The sequence below is a fragment of the Pimephales promelas genome, chromosome 4 (assembly GCF_988280905.1).
Source record: "Pimephales promelas chromosome 4, fPimPro1.hap1.1, whole genome shotgun sequence".
Taxonomy (NCBI): Eukaryota; Metazoa; Chordata; class Actinopteri; order Cypriniformes; family Leuciscidae; genus Pimephales; species Pimephales promelas.
In genome coordinates, this window is record NC_142772.1 from 49,168,199 (window position 1) to 49,189,078 (window position 20,880).

At 39.3% G+C, this 20,880-nt stretch overlaps 1 protein-coding gene across 1 annotated transcript in view; it reads left to right on the top strand.

Annotated features, from left to right (window-relative positions):
• ass1 (argininosuccinate synthase 1) overlaps window positions 1-19,255 on the top strand; it is a 45,818-nt gene extending 26,563 nt beyond the window's left edge. Inside the window, exons 12-15 of the mRNA XM_089130660.1 lie at window positions 4,768-4,899; window positions 12,767-12,923; window positions 16,875-16,940; window positions 17,017-19,255. Of these exons, the coding sequence (XP_088986786.1) occupies window positions 4,768-4,899; window positions 12,767-12,923; window positions 16,875-16,940; window positions 17,017-17,065 (404 nt within the window). The 3' untranslated portion in view covers window positions 17,066-19,255. The remainder of the gene's footprint in view (window positions 1-4,767; window positions 4,900-12,766; window positions 12,924-16,874; window positions 16,941-17,016) is intronic.
• The last annotated feature ends 1,625 nt before the right edge of the window (window positions 19,256-20,880 follow it).

Consider the following 20,880-nt stretch of genomic DNA (forward strand, 5'->3'; position numbering starts at 1 on the left):
GTCATTCCCTGCGAATCAAACCCACGTCTCTGATGTTGCTTGTGAACACGAATTATGATGATTTTATGACAAATTTTGTCTTTAATAAAAATTTTATGGCAACACTATGAAAAACAAAATCCTATTATATTATAATAATATAGGAATATTAAATAATTCATTAATTTTATTTAATCATTTAATTTATTATTAATTAATCTATTATTATTATTAACAAAATAAATAAAAAAATATTTAAATATAAATATTATAAATATTTAAATTTATATATTTAGTATATATATATATATATATAATTTTTGTTTAGAATATAAATAATATTTATAATAAATTATATATTAATAAATACTTTTTCCTATACTAACATAACACTGAATATATTGCATCATGAAATGCACAGCAGAAATGACACGCTTCACTTTTAATTTCTGATCATCGTTGTGTATAAATTCCCTCACATTTGATGTTTGTTATAATTTTGATGATTATGGCTAAGTCAAAATTAGCATATTGTGAAAAGGTTTTCATATCTGTAATCCATAATCATCAACATTATAACAAATAAAGGCTTGAAATATCTCACTTTGCATGTAATGAGTCTATATAATATATTAGTTTCAGCTTTTAAGTTGAATTACTGAAATAAATGAACTTTTGCACCATATTCTCATTTTTCCAGTTTCACCTGTATACATATATAGATATAAGTAAGTAATGCATGTCACTGAAGCTTGGGTCTTTGTTCTGGAAGACACACACACACACACAGTGTGTGTCCTGTGCGCTCGAGACCCTGTTTGTGACCGTCTGTTCCTCCGACTGACTAATTGACTCGGGATTCACGGCGGAGTGACAGGTGGGAATTGAAAAATACGTAACGTCTTGTTTTCCCCGCCGGTTCACAGAAGATCTGTGGAAGTGTGTGTTTATGATGTTCAATAAAGCCCGTGACAGGCTGTGTTTATGTGACACACACAGTCCAGGAGGATGAAGACGGTCTCTGTCAAAGCAAAGCTCAACCCTTTCTGTTTCTTCCTCAACAACAACTCCTTTCAGAAGCTTTATTTCAGATTTCAGACTCCACGAAGATTAAAAACACGACGCTTTTATTCATCAAGGACGCATTAAATTACTCAGAAGTGACGGTAAAGACACGTTTGTTCATCTGAACAATTAGTTCCCACAAAAATGACATTTATAATAATCCTAACTGTTTCTTGATCCTCATATTAGAGTGATTTGTGAAGGATCATGTGACACTGAAGACTGGAGTAATGATAAATAAATTATATTCACATAGAAAACAGATGATTTACACTGGAGTAATATTTAAAAAGTGTTTTTGATCAAATAAATGCAGAAGTTTTTTACTGTTCAAAAACTTATTTAGAAAATCTGAACTTTGTAGTTTTAAACAGTCTTGAAAATATGAGAATATATAATAAAGTCAGGATATTTTTCCAATTTATAAATTGTATGTCATGTTTTTGGAAAATGCATGTAACACCATGAAGTAAAATGGTAAAAATCATTTAAGTTAATGAGTTATTTCAATATTATTTATACGTTAATATAGATTTTATTAGTCACTTTTTCATTTTAATTTTTTATTAGTTTCCAGTTAAACTTAAACTGGTCTCAGTTCGTTTCCCAGTCTCTAATTTTGGTTTAGTTTAGTTATTTCATCTAATATTACATTTCAGCGTTTAAGAGTTTAACACTGAGTGTGTGGCACCTCAGGCTGTGTGTGTGTGTCTTTTGAAGTGTTAAAGCGGTATTAACGGCACGCTCATTCTGTCCGGGCAGGAGTGAGGAATGATAATCCGACCCGTGTTTTACCTGAAGACGTTTAACCTCACACACACACACACACACACACATCTGAACTGTGTATGCGATGAATGTAAATCTGGCTTCATCTCTGGGGATCTTAATACCTGAGACTGTTATCAGCAGCTTTAGTCCCGGATCTCGGCTCGGGTTGCTCTGCGCTGGACTGGAGCGGGTCGGGCTGAGGGGCGATCGAGAGCCTCGAGGGGACGCAGATTGTTTTACACATAAGACTCTGAGAAGTTAATGAAGATAACTGCAGCTTTAACTAAGAAATCCTTCATCTCAGTCACTTCATTACTTCTGTGTTACGCTGGACAAACTTATATAAACTTGTGAAACTGGAAAAATGAGAATATGGGGCAAAAGTTCATTTGTTTCAGTAATTCAACTTAAAAGCTGAAACTAATATATTATATAGACTCATTACATGCAAAGTGAGATATTTCAAGCCTTTATTTGTTAGAATTTTAATGATTATGTATTACAGATATCACTGTAAAAAATATTTTCAAGATTTGTTATCACAACATATTTTCTTTTGTCAAATCAACTTTATAATAATTTATTTAGTTGAGATAACTTATTATTTTGAGTTTCTGATTGTTAAATTAATCTACTTCATTGTATTAACTCACTTTTTCCAGTTCAATGAACTTAAAATTTTAAGGCAACCCAGGTTACTTACTTTTTTAAGTTAAACCAACAATATTTTTTTTTACAGTGTAGTAATCATAACATTTTTTCTGTTGTCAAATCAACTTAAATAATTTATTTAGTTCAGATAACATATAATTTTGAGTTTCTGATGGTTAAATTAATCTCCTTCATTGTATTAACTCACTTTTTCCAGTTCAATCAACTTAAAATTTTAAGGCAACCAGGTTACTTACTTTTTTAAGTTTAACCATCAATATTTTTTTACAGTGCATCTGTAATCCATAATCATCAAAATTATAACAAATAAAGGCTTGAAATATCTCACTTTGCATGTAATGAGTGTATATAATATAATAGTTTCAACTTTTAAGTTGAATTACTGAAATAAATGAGTTTCACCTGTATATGATTAAATATACATATATGCACACATGCCATTCAAAAGTTTTGACTGTTTTTATAAGAAGTCTGTTCTGCTCACCAAGGCTGCTTTTAATTAGTATAACCATTAATATTGTCAAATATTATGATAATTTAAAATATCTGTTTTCTATCTGAATATAGAGTAAAGTGTAATCTATTCATCATTAATTTTCATCATCATTACTCCAGTCTTCAGTGTCACATGATCCTTCAGAAATCACTCTAATATGAGGATCTGATGATCCAGCCCGATCTCATGAAAGTTCGTGTCTATGGCACGAATGTCATTTCTCGTGGCATTTATACGCCAAAAACAGTTTTTGCGTGTATTTGGCACGCGATTTTCGCGTACATATGATACGCACTTTTTTGCGTATAATACGCACGAACTCCCCACCCCCCTCCCCCCTAAACCTTTTTTTAGTGCGTACCATATACACGAAAAAAACACTTTTGGCGTATAAATGCCACGAGAAATGACACTCGTGGTATAGATACGCATCTTCATGAGACTGTGTTGGATGATCAAGAAACTATTATGATAATTATCAATGTTGAAAATATTGTTGAGGATTTTTTGATGAATAAAAAGTTTAAAAGGGGAAAGAAAAAAATAAATCAATACTTATATTCAGCAAGGACACATTAAATTGATCAAAAGTGACAGTAGAGACATTAATACAAAAGATTAATTAATACAAAAGATTCTATATTTTAAATAAATGAAATGGAACTTTCTATTCATCAAAGATTCCTGAAAAAAAAATTGGACACAACTGTTTTCAACACCCATAATAATCATAAATGTTTATTGAGAAGAAAATCATATTAGTGATTTCCGAAGGATTGCGCGTGTGTGTGTGTGTGAGAGAGACCATACGGGATCTCGTGTGTCCGTTCATCATGATTGTGTGTGTGTGTGTGTGTGTGTGTGTGTGTGTGTGTCCATTCATCATGATGGTGTGTGTGTGTGTCTGTTCATCATGATTGTGTGTGTGTGTGTCCGTTCATCATGATGGTGTGTGACCCTTCAGACGTCTGAGTGAAAGCTTCATTTCTGTGTGTCACACACTGACGGGGGGATTACAGGGTAGAGGTGAACCTGACAGAGGACGATTGTTGCGTTTCCCTGATCTATTATCATTCCTCCTGCTGTCAGAGCGCCCGTCACACACACTCCCTCCTGCTGTCACACACACTTCCTCCAACTCATCGAAGTTTACTGGGATTTTCCCCAAAAAATAACCACAGAGAGTCCAGCCTGCGTCAGTCCTGTCTCGCTATCTGACAATAAAGTAAACAGACAAACCAAAATATATTCAGACACTTCAGCATTTCTCACATTATCACAGTTTATTGGCTTTAGTTTAGAAAATGCTAACGAAATATGACCATAATCAGTGGACATGTGACGGGTTTTTTCCGTCCTTCTGTTGGACTCTCACACATGAATTATGTTGAATATCTGTTAAATTGAACTCCACAATTAGATAATACCAGTTTAGCTCAACCAGTGACCAAGCAATGCTTCATGTTGTTCAGTGTGTGTGTATAAAGAGCATTAGCGATTACAGAAAACACACTTCAGCAGAACATCATCAGCTCAAAGTGTCATTTTTGGTCACAAATGTTTTTTATTCAGAGTATGAAGCATTTTTGGGTGTAATATGTCACAGTTTTCTTTATGTTGCTCTCCTCACTTACACAAATGATATATTACTATAGTGTCCTGATCACACTAGTGAACGGATATCAAAAATGATATCTGGTGTCCGAATAATTTTTGGTTTGACTGTATAATATAATTGGAGAGGAAACAAGGTCTTGATGTGTCCCTGCTGTTGTTCCCGTCAGGAATCTACGAGACCCCCGGAGGAACGATTCTGCTCCAGGCTCATCTGGACATCGAGACCTTCACCATGGACCGCGAGGTGCGCAAGATCAAGCAGAACCTCGGCATCAAGTTCGCAGAGCTCATCTATAACGGTACGGGTCTAGATCAGCTCTTCTATAACGGTACGGGTCTAGATCGGCTCATCTATAACGGTACGGGTCTAGATCAGCTCTTCTATAACGGTACGGGTCTAGATCGGCTCTTCTATAACGGTACGGGTCTAGATCGGCTCGTCTATAACGGTACGGGTCTAGATCGGCTCGTCTATAACGGTACGGGTCTAGATCGGCTCTTCTATAACGGTACGGGTCTAGATCGGCTCGTCTATAACGGTACGGGTCTAGATCGGCTCTTCTATAACGGTACGGGTCTAGATCGGCTCGTCTATAAGGGTACGGGTCTAGATCGGCTCTTCTATAACGGTACGGGTCTAGATCGGCTCTTCTATAACGGTACGGGTCTAGATCGGCTCGTCCATAACGGTACAGGTCTAGATCGGCTCGTCCATAACGGTACGGGTCTAGATCGGCTCTTCTATAACGGTACGGGTCTAGATCGGCTCTTCTATAACGGTACGGGTCTAGATCGGCTCGTCTGTAACGGTACGGGTCTAGATCGGCTCGTCTATAACGGTACGGGTCTAGATCGGCTCTTCTATAACGGTACGGTTCTAGATCGGCTCGTCTATAACGGTACGGGTCTAGATCGGCTCGTCTATAACGGTACGGTTCTAGATCGGCTCGTCTATAACGGTACGGGTCTAGATCGGCTCTTCTATAACGGTACGGGTCTAGATCGGCTCGTCTATAACGGTACGGGTCTAGATCGGCTCATCTATAATGGTACGGGTCTAGATCGGCTCTTCTATAACGGTACGGTTCTAGATCAGCTCGTCTATAACGGTACGGGTCTAGATCGGCTCTTCTATAACGGTACGGGTCTAGATCGGCTCGTCTATAACGGTACGGGTCTAGATCGGCTCTTCTATAACGGTACGGTTCTAGATCGGCTCGTCTATAACGGTACGGGTCTAGATCGGCTCGTCTATAACGGTACGGTTCTTGATCGGCTCGTCTATAACGGTACGGGTCTAGATCGGCTCTTCTATAACGGTACGGGTCTAGATCAGCTCGTCTATAACGGTACGGGTCTAAATCGGCTCTTCTATAACGGTACGGGTCTAGATCGGCTCTTCTATAACGGTACGGGTCTAGATCGCCTCGTCTATAACGGTGCGGGTCTAGATCGGCTCTTCTATAACGGTACGGGTCTAGATCGGCTCGTCTATAACGGTACGGGTCTAGATCGGCTCTTCTATAACGGTACGGGTCTAGATCGGCTCTTCTATAACGGTACGGGTCTATATCGGCTCGTCTATAACGGTACGGGTCTAGATCGGCTCGTCTATAACGGTACGGGTCTAGATCGGCTCGTCTATAACGGTACGGGTCTAGATCGGCTCGTCTATAACGGTACGGGTCTAGATCGGCTCGTCTATAACGGTACGGGTCTAGATCGGCTCGTCTATAACGGTACGGGTCTAGATCAGCTCGTCTATAACGGTACGGGTCTAGATCGGCTCGTCTATAACGGTACGGGTCTAGATCGGCTCGTCTATAACGGTACGGGTCTAGATCGGCTCTTCTATAACGGTTCGGGTCTAGATCGGCTCGTCTATAACGGTACGGGTCTAGATCGGCTCGTCTATAACGGTATGGGTCTAGATCGGCTCGTCTGTAACGGTACGGGTCTAGATCGGCTCGTCTATAACGGTACGGGTCTAGATCGGCTCTTCTATAACGGTACGGGTCTAGATCGGCTCGTCTATAACGGTACGGGTCTAGATCGGCTCGTCTGTAACGGTACGGGTCTAGATCGGCTCGTCTATAATGGTACGGGTCTAGATCGGCTCGTCTATAACGGTACGGGTCTAGATCGGCTCGTCTATAACGGTACGGGTCTAGATCGGCTCGTCTATAACGGTTCGGGTCTAGATCGGCTCGTCTATAACGGTACGGGTCTAGATCGGCTCGTCTATAACGGTACGGGTCTAGATCGGCTCGTCTGTAACGGTACGGGTCTAGATCGGCTCGTCTATAACGGTACGGGTCTAGATCGGCTCTTCTATAACGGTACGGGTCTAGATCGGCTCTAGATCGGCTCGTCTATAACGGTACGGGTCTAGATCGGCTCGTCTATAACGGTACGGGTCTAGATCGGCTCTTCTATAACGGTTCGGGTCTAGATCGGCTCGTCTGTAACGGTTCGGGTCTAGATCGGCTCGTCTGTAACGGTACGGGTCTAGATCGGCTCGTCTGTAACGGTACGGGTCTAGATCGGCTCGTCTATAACGGTACGGGTCTAGATCGGCTCGTCTATAACGGTACGGGTCTAGATCGGCTCGTCTGTAACGGTACGGGTCTAGATCGGCTCGTCTATAACGGTACGGGTCTAGATCGGCTCTTCTATAACGGTACGGGTCTAGATCGGCTCGTCTGTAACGGTACGGGTCTAGATCGGCTCGTCTGTAACGGTACGGGTCTAGATCGGCTCGTCTATAACGGTACGGGTCTAGATCGGCTCTTCTATAACGGTACGGGTCTAGATCGGCTCGTCTATAACGGTACGGGTCTAGATCGGCTCGTCTGTAACGGTACGGGTCTAGATCGGCTCGTCTATAACGGTACGGGTCTAGATCGGCTCTTCTATAACGGTACGGGTCTAGATCGGCTCGTCTATAACGGTACGGGTCTAGATCGGCTCGTCTGTAACGGTACGGGTCTAGATCGGCTCGTCTGTAACGGTACGGGTCTAGATCGGCTCGTCTATAACGGTACAGGTCTAGATCGGCTCTTCTATAACGGTACGGGTCTAGATCGGCTCTTCTATAACGGTACGGGTCTAGATCGGCTCGTCTATAACGGTACGGGTCTAGATCGGCTCGTCTGTAACGGTACGGGTCTAGATCGGCTCGTCTATAACGGTACGGGTATAGATCGGCTCTTCTATAACGGTACGGGTCTAGATCGGCTCGTCTATAACGGTACGGGTCTAGATCGGCTCGTCTATAACGGTACGGGTCTAGATCGGCTCTTCTATAACGGTACGGGTCTAGATCGGCTCGTCTATAACGGTACGGGTCTAGATCGGCTCGTCTATAACGGTACGGGTCTAGATCGGCTCTTCTATAACGGTACGGGTCTAGATCGGCTCGTCTATAACGGTACGGGTCTAGATCGGCTCGTCTATAACGGTACGGGTCTAGATCGGCTCGTCTATAACGGTACGGGTCTAGATCGGCTCTTCTATAACGGTACGGGTCTAGATCGGCTCGTCTATAACGGTACGGGTCTAGATCGGCTCGTCTATAACGGTACGGGTCTAGATCGGCTCGTCTATAACGGTACGGGTCTAGATCGGCTCGTCTATAACGGTACGGGTCTAGATCGGCTCGTCTATAACGGTACGGGTCTAGATCGGCTCGTCTATAACGGTACAGGTCTAGATCGGCTCGTCTATAACGGTACGGGTCTAGATCGGCTCGTCTATAACGGTACGGGTCTAGATCGGCTCGTCTGTAACGGTACGGGTCTAGATCGGCTCGTCTATAACGGTACGGGTATAGATCGGCTCTTCTATAACGGTACGGGTCTAGATCGGCTCGTCTATAACGGTACGGGTCTAGATCGGCTCGTCTATAACGGTACGGGTCTAGATCGGCTCTTCTATAACGGTACGGGTCTAGATCGGCTCGTCTATAACGGTACGGGTCTAGATCGGCTCGTCTATAACGGTACGGGTCTAGATCGGCTCTTCTATAACGGTACGGGTCTAGATCGGCTCGTCTATAACGGTACGGGTCTAGATCGGCTCGTCTATAACGGTACGGGTCTAGATCGGCTCGTCTATAACGGTACGGGTCTAGATCGGCTCTTCTATAACGGTACGGGTCTAGATCGGCTCGTCTATAACGGTACGGGTCTAGATCGGCTCGTCTATAACGGTACGGGTCTAGATCGGCTCGTCTATAACGGTACGGGTCTAGATCGGCTCGTCTATAACGGTACGGGTCTAGATCGGCTCGTCTATAACGGTACAGGTCTAGATCGGCTCGTCTATAACGGTACAGGTCTAGATCGGCTCGTCTATAACGGTACGGGTCTAGATCGGCTCGTCTATAACGGTACAGGTCTAGATCGGCTCGTCTATAACGGTACGGGTCTAGATCGGCTCGTCTATAACGGTACGGGTCTAGATCGGCTCGTCTGTAACGGTACGGGTCTAGATCGGCTCGTCTGTAACGGTACGGGTCTAGATCGGCTCGTCTGTAACGGTACGGGTCTAGATCGGCTCGTCTATAACGGTACGGGTCTAGATCGGCTCGTCTATAACGGTACGGGTCTAGATCGGCTCGTCTGTAACGGTACGGGTCTAGATCGGCTCGTCTGTAACGGTACGGGTCTAGATCGGCTCTTCTATAACGGTACGGGTCTAGATCGGCTCGTCTATAACGGTACAGGTCTAGATCGGCTCGTCTATAACGGTACGGGTCTAGATCGGCTCGTCTATAACGGTACGGGTCTAGATCGGCTCGTCTATAACGGTACGGGTCTAGATCGGCTCGTCTATAACGGTACGGGTCTAGATCGGCTCGTCTATAACGGTACGGGTCTAGATCGGCTCGTCTATATCGTCTCCATCCATCCATCTATATTTTTTTATACTTTATTTTAATTTTTTTTATATACTTTTATAAAATAATATATAATATATTATATAATTTATATAATTTTATACTAATTATAACCTATCTATTTTAATTATTTAATTCTTATATACCATTAAATACATAATAATTAAATATTTTATGATATTAATAATTTAATTTAAAATTGTTTTATTTTAAATCATATATTTATTATACATTTAAGTTCATATTCAAACACACACACACACACACACACACACACACAGATACAGTATACTCTCTGTGTCTCTCTTTCTCTGTCTGTGTGTGTGTGTCTCAGGTGTCTTAATCTGTGTGTGTGAGCAGCAGTCTCTCTCTCTCGGCTCCTCCTCTGTCATAATAGGATTTGCCCCATTAGAGGCTGATTACTGAGGCTCTGCTATTAAATCTGCATGTGATCGCGAGGGCCGTCGAGGGCCGTCCCTCAGAGGTGTGTGTGAGCAGCGGGACACTCACCACAGATTAAACTCATTACAATCTTACACTGAGAGCCAGTCCACGTCCCACAGAGAGACGGCTGCTTCACACACCTGTGCGCTGCTGAACATATCGCAGCCTTGCTGACACACACACACACACACACACACACCATGTTCGTTCTCAAAAACACTGAGCAGGAAAATGATTTTTTTTTTTTGCAGCCAAATGATGTCCGTAAACAACGTCTCCTAAAAACACACACTATTAATCTTTTACACTGCTGAAGTTGAAAAAGAGCAAGTGTAATCATGCAATGATCGTGAAGCTTCATGAAGAATCAGATCATCAGATCAAAATAGTTTTCGTTTGAACCTTGAATTTAATTTGCTGTATTACTGTCCTGTCAAACAAATGCGGCTGATTTTTTTTGTTGTTGTTTTAAATAAAGTGAAAGACTAAAGACTGTAAAAATAATTTTTCAAAGGTGTACTGTGAATAAAACTGATTTTATAAGAGTACATTTTACAAGAAAATATTTCAAAATATTACATATTTTACAATATTTTTACAATATTACAAAATTTCAGTCTTTTGTGTTATTTGCAGTTTCTTTGTAATCAATTGTAAAAATCCACTTTCGATTTCTGAGGGAAAACTGTTTCTACACCAATATTTGTTGTCAGTGATTCAGTGCAGTGATTCAGTGCAGTGATTCAGTACAGTGATACGGTACAGTGATTCAGTACAGTAATTTAGTGCAGTGATTCAGTGCAGTGATTCAGTGCAGTGATTCAGTACAGTGATTCAGTGCAGTGATACGGTACAGTGATTCAGTACAGTAATTCAGTGCAGTGATTTAGTGCAGTGATTCAGTGCAGTGATTCAGTACAGTGATACGGTACAGTGATTCAGTACAGTAATTTAGTGCAGTGATTCAGTGCAGTGATTCAGTGCAGTGATTCAGTGCAGTGATTCAGTACAGTGATTCAGTGCAGTGATACGGTACAGTGATTCAGTACAGTAATTCAGTGCAGTGATTTAGTGCAGTGATTCAGTACAGTGATTCAGTGCAGTGATTTAGTGCAGTGATTCAGTACAGTGATTCAGTACAGTGATTCAGTGCAGTGATACGGTACAGTGATTCAGTACAGTGATTCAGTGCAGTGATTTAGTGCAGTGATTCAGTACAGTGATTCAGTACAGTGATTCAGTGCAGTGATACGGTACAGTGATTCAGTACAGTGATTCAGTGCAGTAATTTAGTGCAGTGATTCAGTGCAGTGATGCAGTGCAGTGATTTAGTACAGTGATTCAGTACAGTGATTTAGTGCAGTGATTCAGTACAGTGATTCAGTGCAGTGATTTAGTACAGTGATTCAGTGCAGTGATATGGTACAGTGATTCAGTACAGTGATTCAGTACAGTAATTCTGTGCAGTGATTCAGTACAGTAATACAGTGCAGTGATTCAGTACAATAATTTTGTGCAGTGATTCAGTACAGTAATTTAGTACAGTGATTCAGTGCAGTGATTCAGTACAGTAATTTAGTGCAGTGATTCAGTACAGTAATTCTGTGCAGTGATACAGTGCAGTGATTCAGAACAGTGATGCGGTACAGTGATTCAGAGCAGTGATTCAGAGCAGTGATTCAGAGCAGTGATTCAGTGATACGGTACAGTGATTTGTTACAATGATTCAGCACAGTGATTCAGTTCAGTGATACAGTGCAGTGGTTAAGTACAGTGATTCAGTACAGTGATTCAGAGCAGTGATTCAGTATAGTGATTTGTTACAGTGATTCAGTACAGTGATTCAGAGCAGTGATGCTGTACAGTAATTTGTTACAATGGTTCAGAACAGTGATTCAGTACAGTGATTTGTTACAGTGATTCAGTACAGTGATTCAGAGCAGTGATACACAGTAATTTGTTACAATGGTTCAGGACAGTGATTCAGTACAGTGATTCAGTACAGTGATTCAGTACAGTGATTCAGAGCAGTGATACTGTACAGTAATTTGTTACAATGGTTCAGAACAGTGATTCAGTACAGTGATTCAGTAAAGTGGTTCAGTTCTTTGATTCAGTAGCTCAACAGCCACCATTTTATTGAAGATCCAAGATTTACATGATCTTGGAAACCTTCGATATATGAGGGAGTTTTCTAGACCTGGAACTGTACTAAAAATTTATATATAATGAATATAGCTTTTTTTCTAGTTATGTTAAGCTTAATATAAAATATATATTGAGTACATAATATTATTAATAATAAAAATCAAAACTATCACAAACTACTAGAAAAGCCATGCAAGTTCATAAGTCATCAATATTGTGAACCATTGAAACGTACGAAACTACAGAATTTTTCACTATTGATATATTGTAACAAAACAACCTCAGACAACTAGAAAAATCTATGCAAATGTAAATTCAGAGTGAACATTGAAGAACGTTCACTTTAGAAATTGAAGTTGTTTATTCTTATTTTAATATTTTGCCACTCCTAGTTTCTGTAAATAAAATCATTAGCTGCTTTGTCACTATGTCACTTATTTACTTGGATTATTTATTTATGCATCCAATTCTTAAATGAACACAGCAGTTTTTGTCTTGATTTTTGGTTTATATATTTGGATTTAAATGATCACGTTCTGTTCAAGCCTTTAGAAATCTGCTCATTTTGTTACAATGACAATAAAGAAATCTATAATCTGACATTGTGAGAGTCCTCGAGATGTGTTGTGTTGTGTTGTGTATTAATGCAGTGTTGTGGTTGTGTGTGTGCTCAGGGTTCTGGTACAGTCCGGAGTGTGAGTTTGTCCGTCACTGTGTGGATAAATCTCAGGAGAACGTGGAGGGTCGTGTTCAGCTGTCGGTGTTTAAAGGACAGGTTTACATCCTCGGTCGAGAGTCGCCCAAATCACTGTACAACGAGGAGCTGGTCAGGTAAACACACGACATCACCCTGTTTAAACACAACTTCACGTAGCCGAAGCCTGATGGTCCGAATGAGCCAGCGAGACGGACTTGTTTTAGTTTCACTCGAAGTAGATTCCTATTGGTCAGTCATGACCTGCGTTGTAGTGACTGACCGATAGGAACTTCAAATAATAGTCCCAATTAGACGCCTGTCTCTTTTACACGCCTGGTGTGGCTGCAGGTTTGGGTAAATAAAAGCCCGAGCTTTTTATTTGAAGTTTTACGGTTTTGACTATATCAAAACAAAGGCTGTGATTAAAATATATCATTAAATATATTCACTCTGAAATTGTTAAATTTACTATATACACTGTTTTCAGCGTCTCAGTTCACAAGAAATGTTCACAGAAAACAAATTTGATATTTTTATTTTAGGGCTGTGCAAAAATTAATTGCGATTAATCGCATCCAAAATAAAAGTCTGTGTTTACATATTATATTTGTGTGTGCTGTATATAATTATATATATATATATATATATATATATAAATACATAATCTATATTATATAAATATAAATATTTATTATATGAATAACACATTTTCTTAAATATACAGTATACATGCATGTGTTTGTATTTATATATACAAAATAATTTTATACAGCACACACAAATATATTATGTAAACACTGACTTTTATTTTGGATGCGATTAATCGCAATTAATTTTTGCACAGCCCTAATTTATTTATTTATTTATTTATTTGTAATGTACAACTGATATAGTCCTGTCTTAATTTTTTAAGTTAATTTTATCTTTTTTATTATTATATAAAATGAAATATGTATTTGATACATTATATAAGAATAATAATTATAGTTATCAATGTTATTATTTTTGTAATTCAGCCTGACAGGGCTCCTAAAACACCAGTGTGAATGTAATATGGACTGAGAGACTTTTACAACTAAAGTATATAATATATATATAAAGTAGAGCCAGGCCGATATATCGGACGATATTAGGCATTTTCCATAATATCGGTATCGGCAGTTATAATGGCTGAAAAATGAATATTTAAAAAATAAAATAAAAATGGACGAAACACGCTTCAATCATCTCTCCTTGGCATGTTATATTGAAAATGTATGTTTTACAATTTGCAGTATGATGTTATCTATTGCTAAATTATGGCTCATCATAGACTAGCTAACCACAAAGCTAGCTAACGCCACTATCATCAGTGGAAGACCGCTAACGTTAACGTTAATGAGCTTGGAAACCATGATTACAGTAATGATTACTGTATTTATAACTCGCATATCTCTAGTTACAGTCCCTGCATTGTAAAATGTAAGTTATACTTGCGAGGAGTGAACATTTAGACATAGAGAAAAAGTATCAAACGGATCTTGTGCAGAAAAGTTAGCTTTTCTTTTACACGTGTGTGAAATCCAACAATATTTAATTATTTTTTAATTAAAAATCCGGCCGATATATCGGATTTTAAAACCCAAAAATATTTTTATCGGTCAGGCTCTAATATAAAGTCATGTGATCATCAGAGAATGTATTATTAAAATGATAACAGGAATTAAATCAAATATTTGCTTTTGTAAAGAAACCAAAGCAACTTTTATTAATGTGAGCAGTGAGTGTGTGCTAGCGGTTTAACATGAGCGGTGTGACGATGATGATGTCACAGGAGCGTCTCTGAACGCTGAGATCGCTGGGGTGTGACCCCTGTGTGACCCCTGCGTGTCCTGAGGGCAGATCCGCTCATCTCAGCGCTGGTCCAGATGCTAATGGCCTCTCAGCCGTTTCATGGCGTTTAAGTGTGGAAGCGTACGGTGTTTCCTTGACCTCCATTAGCTGGAGGGGACAGGACAAGAGCGTCCCGTGAATGAAGCGCATTATGAGTTTTTAGTTTGGGATCTTTTGTCTAAGTCTAAAGGCAGTCTCAAAGGGACCAGGATGCTAGATCAACAAACTCACGGTTGCAGGATTAGTTTCGAGTGACAAAACCAAACCAATCCAACTCTCTCTGTTAACTGACATCATCAGTCGCCAACAGCCAATCACACGCTGAGAACGAGTGAAACTAAGATTCATTTCTCGCGAGAGAAGCAGCGCAATTCACTTATTATATAAAAGTTTTAAAATATTAAGAATTTACAGAAATTTACGACTAAAAGATCCAGTCTCGCTGCGGTATATCAGAGCAAGTAAACGTTACTTTATACGGTTAGAGAGATTTGAACATTAAAGCTCACATTTATTTTCCTTTAAGTGTTTTTAAGTTGAGAATGAGAAGTTTTGAGTTGGACTCCCTCACACGTCAATGTTTTCGTTGAGATTTCATTGTGCATAATCGGCTTTTATTTGTGTGTCTTTGTACGTATGTAATGATCAGTGTTGGGTGTATTACTAACTAATTAGTTACTGTAATTTAATTACTTTTCCCTTGAAAATGTAAAGTAAGGGATTACTCTTCATTTATCTGTAATTTAATTACAGTTACTTCTGATGCAATTGAGGTAAATACTGTGTATAGATCAATCCGATCTCACAGCGATTCATATGAGGTGTCTAAATCGTACGACCGCACTCGTATGAATTATTGTAAAATATGAATGAAAAAGTGTGAAATGTCATGAGATCAGACATAAAACAATAGTGGGTTTAGCATCAAAATGTATTGTCTGATGCTAAAAAGTATGTTTTTATAATGTAACCTTCTCCACCTTTGGTCAGTTTAAGGATAATTCATGCAATTTTATAGTGTTTATTTGAAAAAGTTTTAAAACTGATTCATGTCTATTCTTGTATTATTCAGCTGGAAATGGGATTTTGTAAGTAATTAGTAATTAAAAGTAATTAAATACTTTTCAGAGAGAGTAATTAGTACAGTAATCTAATTACACTGTTGAAGAGGTAATTAGTAACTAGTAATTAATTACTTTTTTAGAGTAACTCACCCAACACTGGTAATAATGTGATGTAATTTGGCCAGGTCTCCCTTGCAAAAGAGATTTTTAATCTCAATGGGTTTTTACCTGGTTAAATAAAGGATAAATAAATAAAAAATGTAGTCATTTTAAAGCTTTATCTATTGATTCTAAAGCGTATATTACCTTCATTTAAACTCTGCGTAATTATAATTGATGAACTAAAATTGCACGTGTGATCGATTAAGGGTGTAATCATTTCGTAAATACTATCTAAATGTATTATTCTAAATGAGCATTACTAAAAGCCAGACCATTTTGTCTTTGAAAATCATTTGTGTGTAACTAAACTGAAACACACCTGGCTAGCCAACAAAACCGACACACACCGTAATAATGCAGTAATCACGCTTTACACAGACTTTGCATCATAAGCGTGTCTCGCGGACGATCTGGCGATCAAGCGGTGTTATTAACACAGCGGTTTCCTCACACACACGAGGCATTGATCCGCTAGAAATGTCACAATGTGTTCCTGGGGCGAATACACCGATTCAAATGTCAGTCAGTCGAGGAGTCGCACTCATTAACACGCTCAATCTGAGATTTGTGTTTGTGTGTGTGTGTGTGTGTGTGTGTGTAACAGCTGTCACGAGATGTGATTGTTTTACATGTGCTCTTCTGTAATGTAAATCATTTATGTATAGCAGGATAAATTTATATAAATGTTGCCTAAAATCACGTTTAGATTCATTTATTTTTTTTAAATCGGAGTCGTCTGTCCATATTCACACATTTACACTATTGTTCAAAAGTAAGAAGTGACAGTAAATAGAATACAAATCGTTACAAAAGATTCTATGCTTTTGAACTTTCTATTCATCAAAGAATCCTGAAAGAATGTAATGTAACATGGATCATAATCAGAAATGTGATTATGCGAGATTTCTGACGAATCATGTGTTATGTTTGTAGTTTCCATCAGTTATTGCTCTGGATTAACGCCTCAGTTTCTCCTGTGTTTTTCAGCATGGATGTCCAAGGCAAGTACGATCCCTGCGACGCCACAGGATTCATCAAGATCAACGCGGTCAGGTCAGTGAAACCCTGAGTGTGTGTGTGTGTGTGTGTGTGTGTGAACATGTCTGATAGATGCTCTTCTGTGTTTCAGGCTGAGGGAACACAACCGTCTGCAGGGATTCGCCCAGAAGAAACTCTGATCCGTGTGTATCTGATGACCAATCACATGATGTATGACAGATGAATGATTACAACTCGAAAAATGAGAATATTGAGCAAAAGTTCATTTATTTCAGTAATTCATCTTAAAAGCTGAAACTAATATATTATATAGACTCATTACATGCAAAGTCAGATATTTCAAGCCTTTATTTGTTATAATTGTGATGATTATGGATTACAGATATGAAAACCTTTTCACAATATTTTAATTTTGAATTTGGGCAGTGGTGGAATGTAACGAAGTACAAATACTTCGTTACTTTACTTAAGTACATTTTTCACGTATCTTTACTTTACTTAAGTAGAATAAATAGTGCATACTTTTTACTTTTACTTCGTTACATTTTGCAGCAATTATTATACGTTCTACTCCACTACAACTTCTGTTACTTTTTCATTACATTTTCTGATCAGTTTTTTCCCTGCCAAAACGTAAACGTTGCACGTTTGTCTCGGTTGCCATAGATATATCAACTAAATGCGTCTCGCACGCAGTGTGTTTATCGTGCAATTTATACGCGAAAATTTGTTTTTACATGCTTAGGAAACGCACCGTGTGTAATATACGTTTGGTTAGGATTATGGCAAGCCAAGAGGTTCAGAATTACACCATAAATTAATCGCGTTTACGGCCAAACATAGTTATTAACATATAGTAAGGATATGGCTTATTGCCTAATTGCAAGCTTGTTTCAGAAATGGTGACAACAATTTTTTTCCATCATTATTGATCATCATTATAGGAGTATTAGGTTCAATGAGTTAGAATTAAATGTTTTATTAATCATTAGAAAATAGTCATTAAGAGAATCAATTATTATGCAAGTACTTTTACTTTTAATACTTAAAGTACATTTAAAATCAGGTACTTTTTACTTTTTACTTAAGTATGGTTGTCATTGTGTTACTTCTACTTTTACTGAAGTAAATATTTATCTGGTTATTTGTACTTTTACTTAAGTACTGAGATTCAATACTTCCTCCACCACTGAATTTGGGGTTTTCATATCTTTAATCCATAATTGTCACAATTAGAACAAATAAAGGCTTGAAATATCTCATTTTGCATGTAATGAGTCTATATAGTATATTAGTTTCAGCTTTTAAGTTGAATTACTGAAATAAATTCACTTTTACATGATATTCTCATTTTTTTAGTTTCACCTGTATGTGATTATTGCTCAACATGTATGATCTCAGCAAACAGGGAACGTTCTCAGAACTGTAGCTTACGTGTCTCTCAAGGTTACGATCTTCCATGAAACTCCATTCATTTTCTCCTTAGGGAAATTTCCAGATCCGGCCCACATCTGGGTTGATTCTTAATGATAACTTAAAAACTTGATTTAAATAGACTACATTACCCATGATGCTGACACCAATCAGAGAATTCGAAGATAGTTAAACACACCAAAAGATCCGGTTAGCTCCGCCTACTCCCATGAAGCACTGCGAATGATGTAGTTGATCTCTCTACACTCTCAAAATACTTAAATGTTTGTATATATAGATATATTTATGCATATAATAAACTTCTGATGAAATATATGTAATCAACATTTGTAAATGAGTAGTTTTGTGTCTCCATTATTTATAAAGCACAATTTAAAAACAGAAGTTGACCAAAGTGCTGTAAAAGTACAAAAGTAATTTGATTACGCTGTTTGCAATGCATCACGGGATTGTAGTTCTTTCCCTCAGTAAAGCCGTTAAGGTCACAGTCCGATTTTTTTTTTTTAACACATAAATCCCTGTGGGAAAAATGATTGGAAAAAAATACTTCCAGAACCAGCGCCTCTGAAAAATAGAATGCCTGTTGAAATTTGTCTGTCTCTAATAATGTTGATGTTCATGAAACTGTTTTAGAACTGGAATTCTGTTTTTTTTTTTTAAATGTTGCAACTTGTTTCAGAATGTTCAGAGAACATTCCATTCTCATAATGTGTGAAGAGTGATAGAATGGAATGTTCCATTTTTAACAGTTTTTATGTTTAAGAAAAAAACCGACATTCAGAGAACATTTAACATATTACATTTTTATAATTTAATTAGAACGTTAGCGAAATATTCTCTGAGCGTTTTTTTGTTTGCTGAGATGGCGTTATCGTAATTCTTAACTCTGATTGAATGAGCTGCATATGCAGATAATAAAGTACTTCGGACGTCCATCAGTTTCTCGTTGCTTTTAAAGCTCCACACACACCCTGCAGAGAGACGGAACAAATAACCATCATGATGTGACATGCTTGATCTAAAACCATGTTTCTGTCCTCGGCAAAGCCATTTACTCTCCGTCAACAAATACTCTCGCACTTCTTCCTCTTTAGGTGCAAACTAAGGCTTTCTGATCCTTTTCCATTTCCCTGTGTGTGTGTGTGTGTGTGTGTGTGTGTGTGAACGAGGAGACAGAACCCGGATCCCCCGCTGCTGGTAATAGACGCTGGCTCTTTCAGTCGGTCCTGAACTCAATTACACCACAGGCGTCTCATCTGCTGCTCAAATTACACACCGGCCCCTTTATACACAACCACATGCATACTCAAGACACACACACACCTCGAGAACACATGCATACGGGTACACACATCACCCCGAGAACACACACACCTCGAGAACACACATCGCCTCAAGAACACACATCGCCTCAAGAACACACATCACCCCCAGAAAACACACACACCTCGAGAACACACATCACCTCCAGAACACACACACCTCCAGAACACACATCACCTCCAGAACACACACACATCACCTCGAGAACACTCACACCTCAAGAACACACATCACCTCCAGAACACACACACCTCGAGAACACACACACCTCGAGAACACACATCGCCTCAAGAACACACATCACCCCCAGAAAACACACACACCTCGAGAACACACATAACCTCCAGAACACACACACATCACTTCGAGAACACTCACACCTCAAGAACACACATCACCTCGAGAACACACATCACCTCGAGAACACACATCACCTCGAGAACACACACACCTCCAGAACACACACACATCACCTCGAGAACACACATCACCTCGAGAACACACACACCTCCAGAACACACATCACCTCCAGAACACACATCACCTCCAGAACACACATCACCTCCAGAACACACATCACCTCCAGAACACACACACACCTCCAGAACACACACACCTCCAGAACACACATCACCTCCAGAACACACATCACCTCGAGAACACACATCACCTCCAGAACACACATCACCTCGAGAACACACATCACCTCCAGAACACACATCACCTCCAGAACACACATCACCTCCAGAACACACATCACATCCAGAACACACATCACCTCCAGAACACACACACCTCCAGAACACACACACATCACCCCCAGAACACACATCACCTCCAGAACACACATCACCTCCAGAACACACATCACCTCCAGAACACACATCACCTCCAGAACACACATCACCTCCAGAACACACATCACCTCCAGAACACACATCACCTCCAGAACACAAACACATCACCTTGAGAACACACATCACCTCCAGAACACACATCACCTCCAGAACACACATCACCTCCAGAACACACATCACCTCCAGAACACACACACCTCCAGAACACGCATCACCTCCAGAACACACACACCTCCAGAACACACATCACCTCCAGAACACACACACCTCCAGAACACACATCACCGCCAGAACACACATCACCTCCAGAACACACATCACCTCCAGAACACACATCACCTCGAGAACACACACATCACCTCCAGAACACACATCACCTC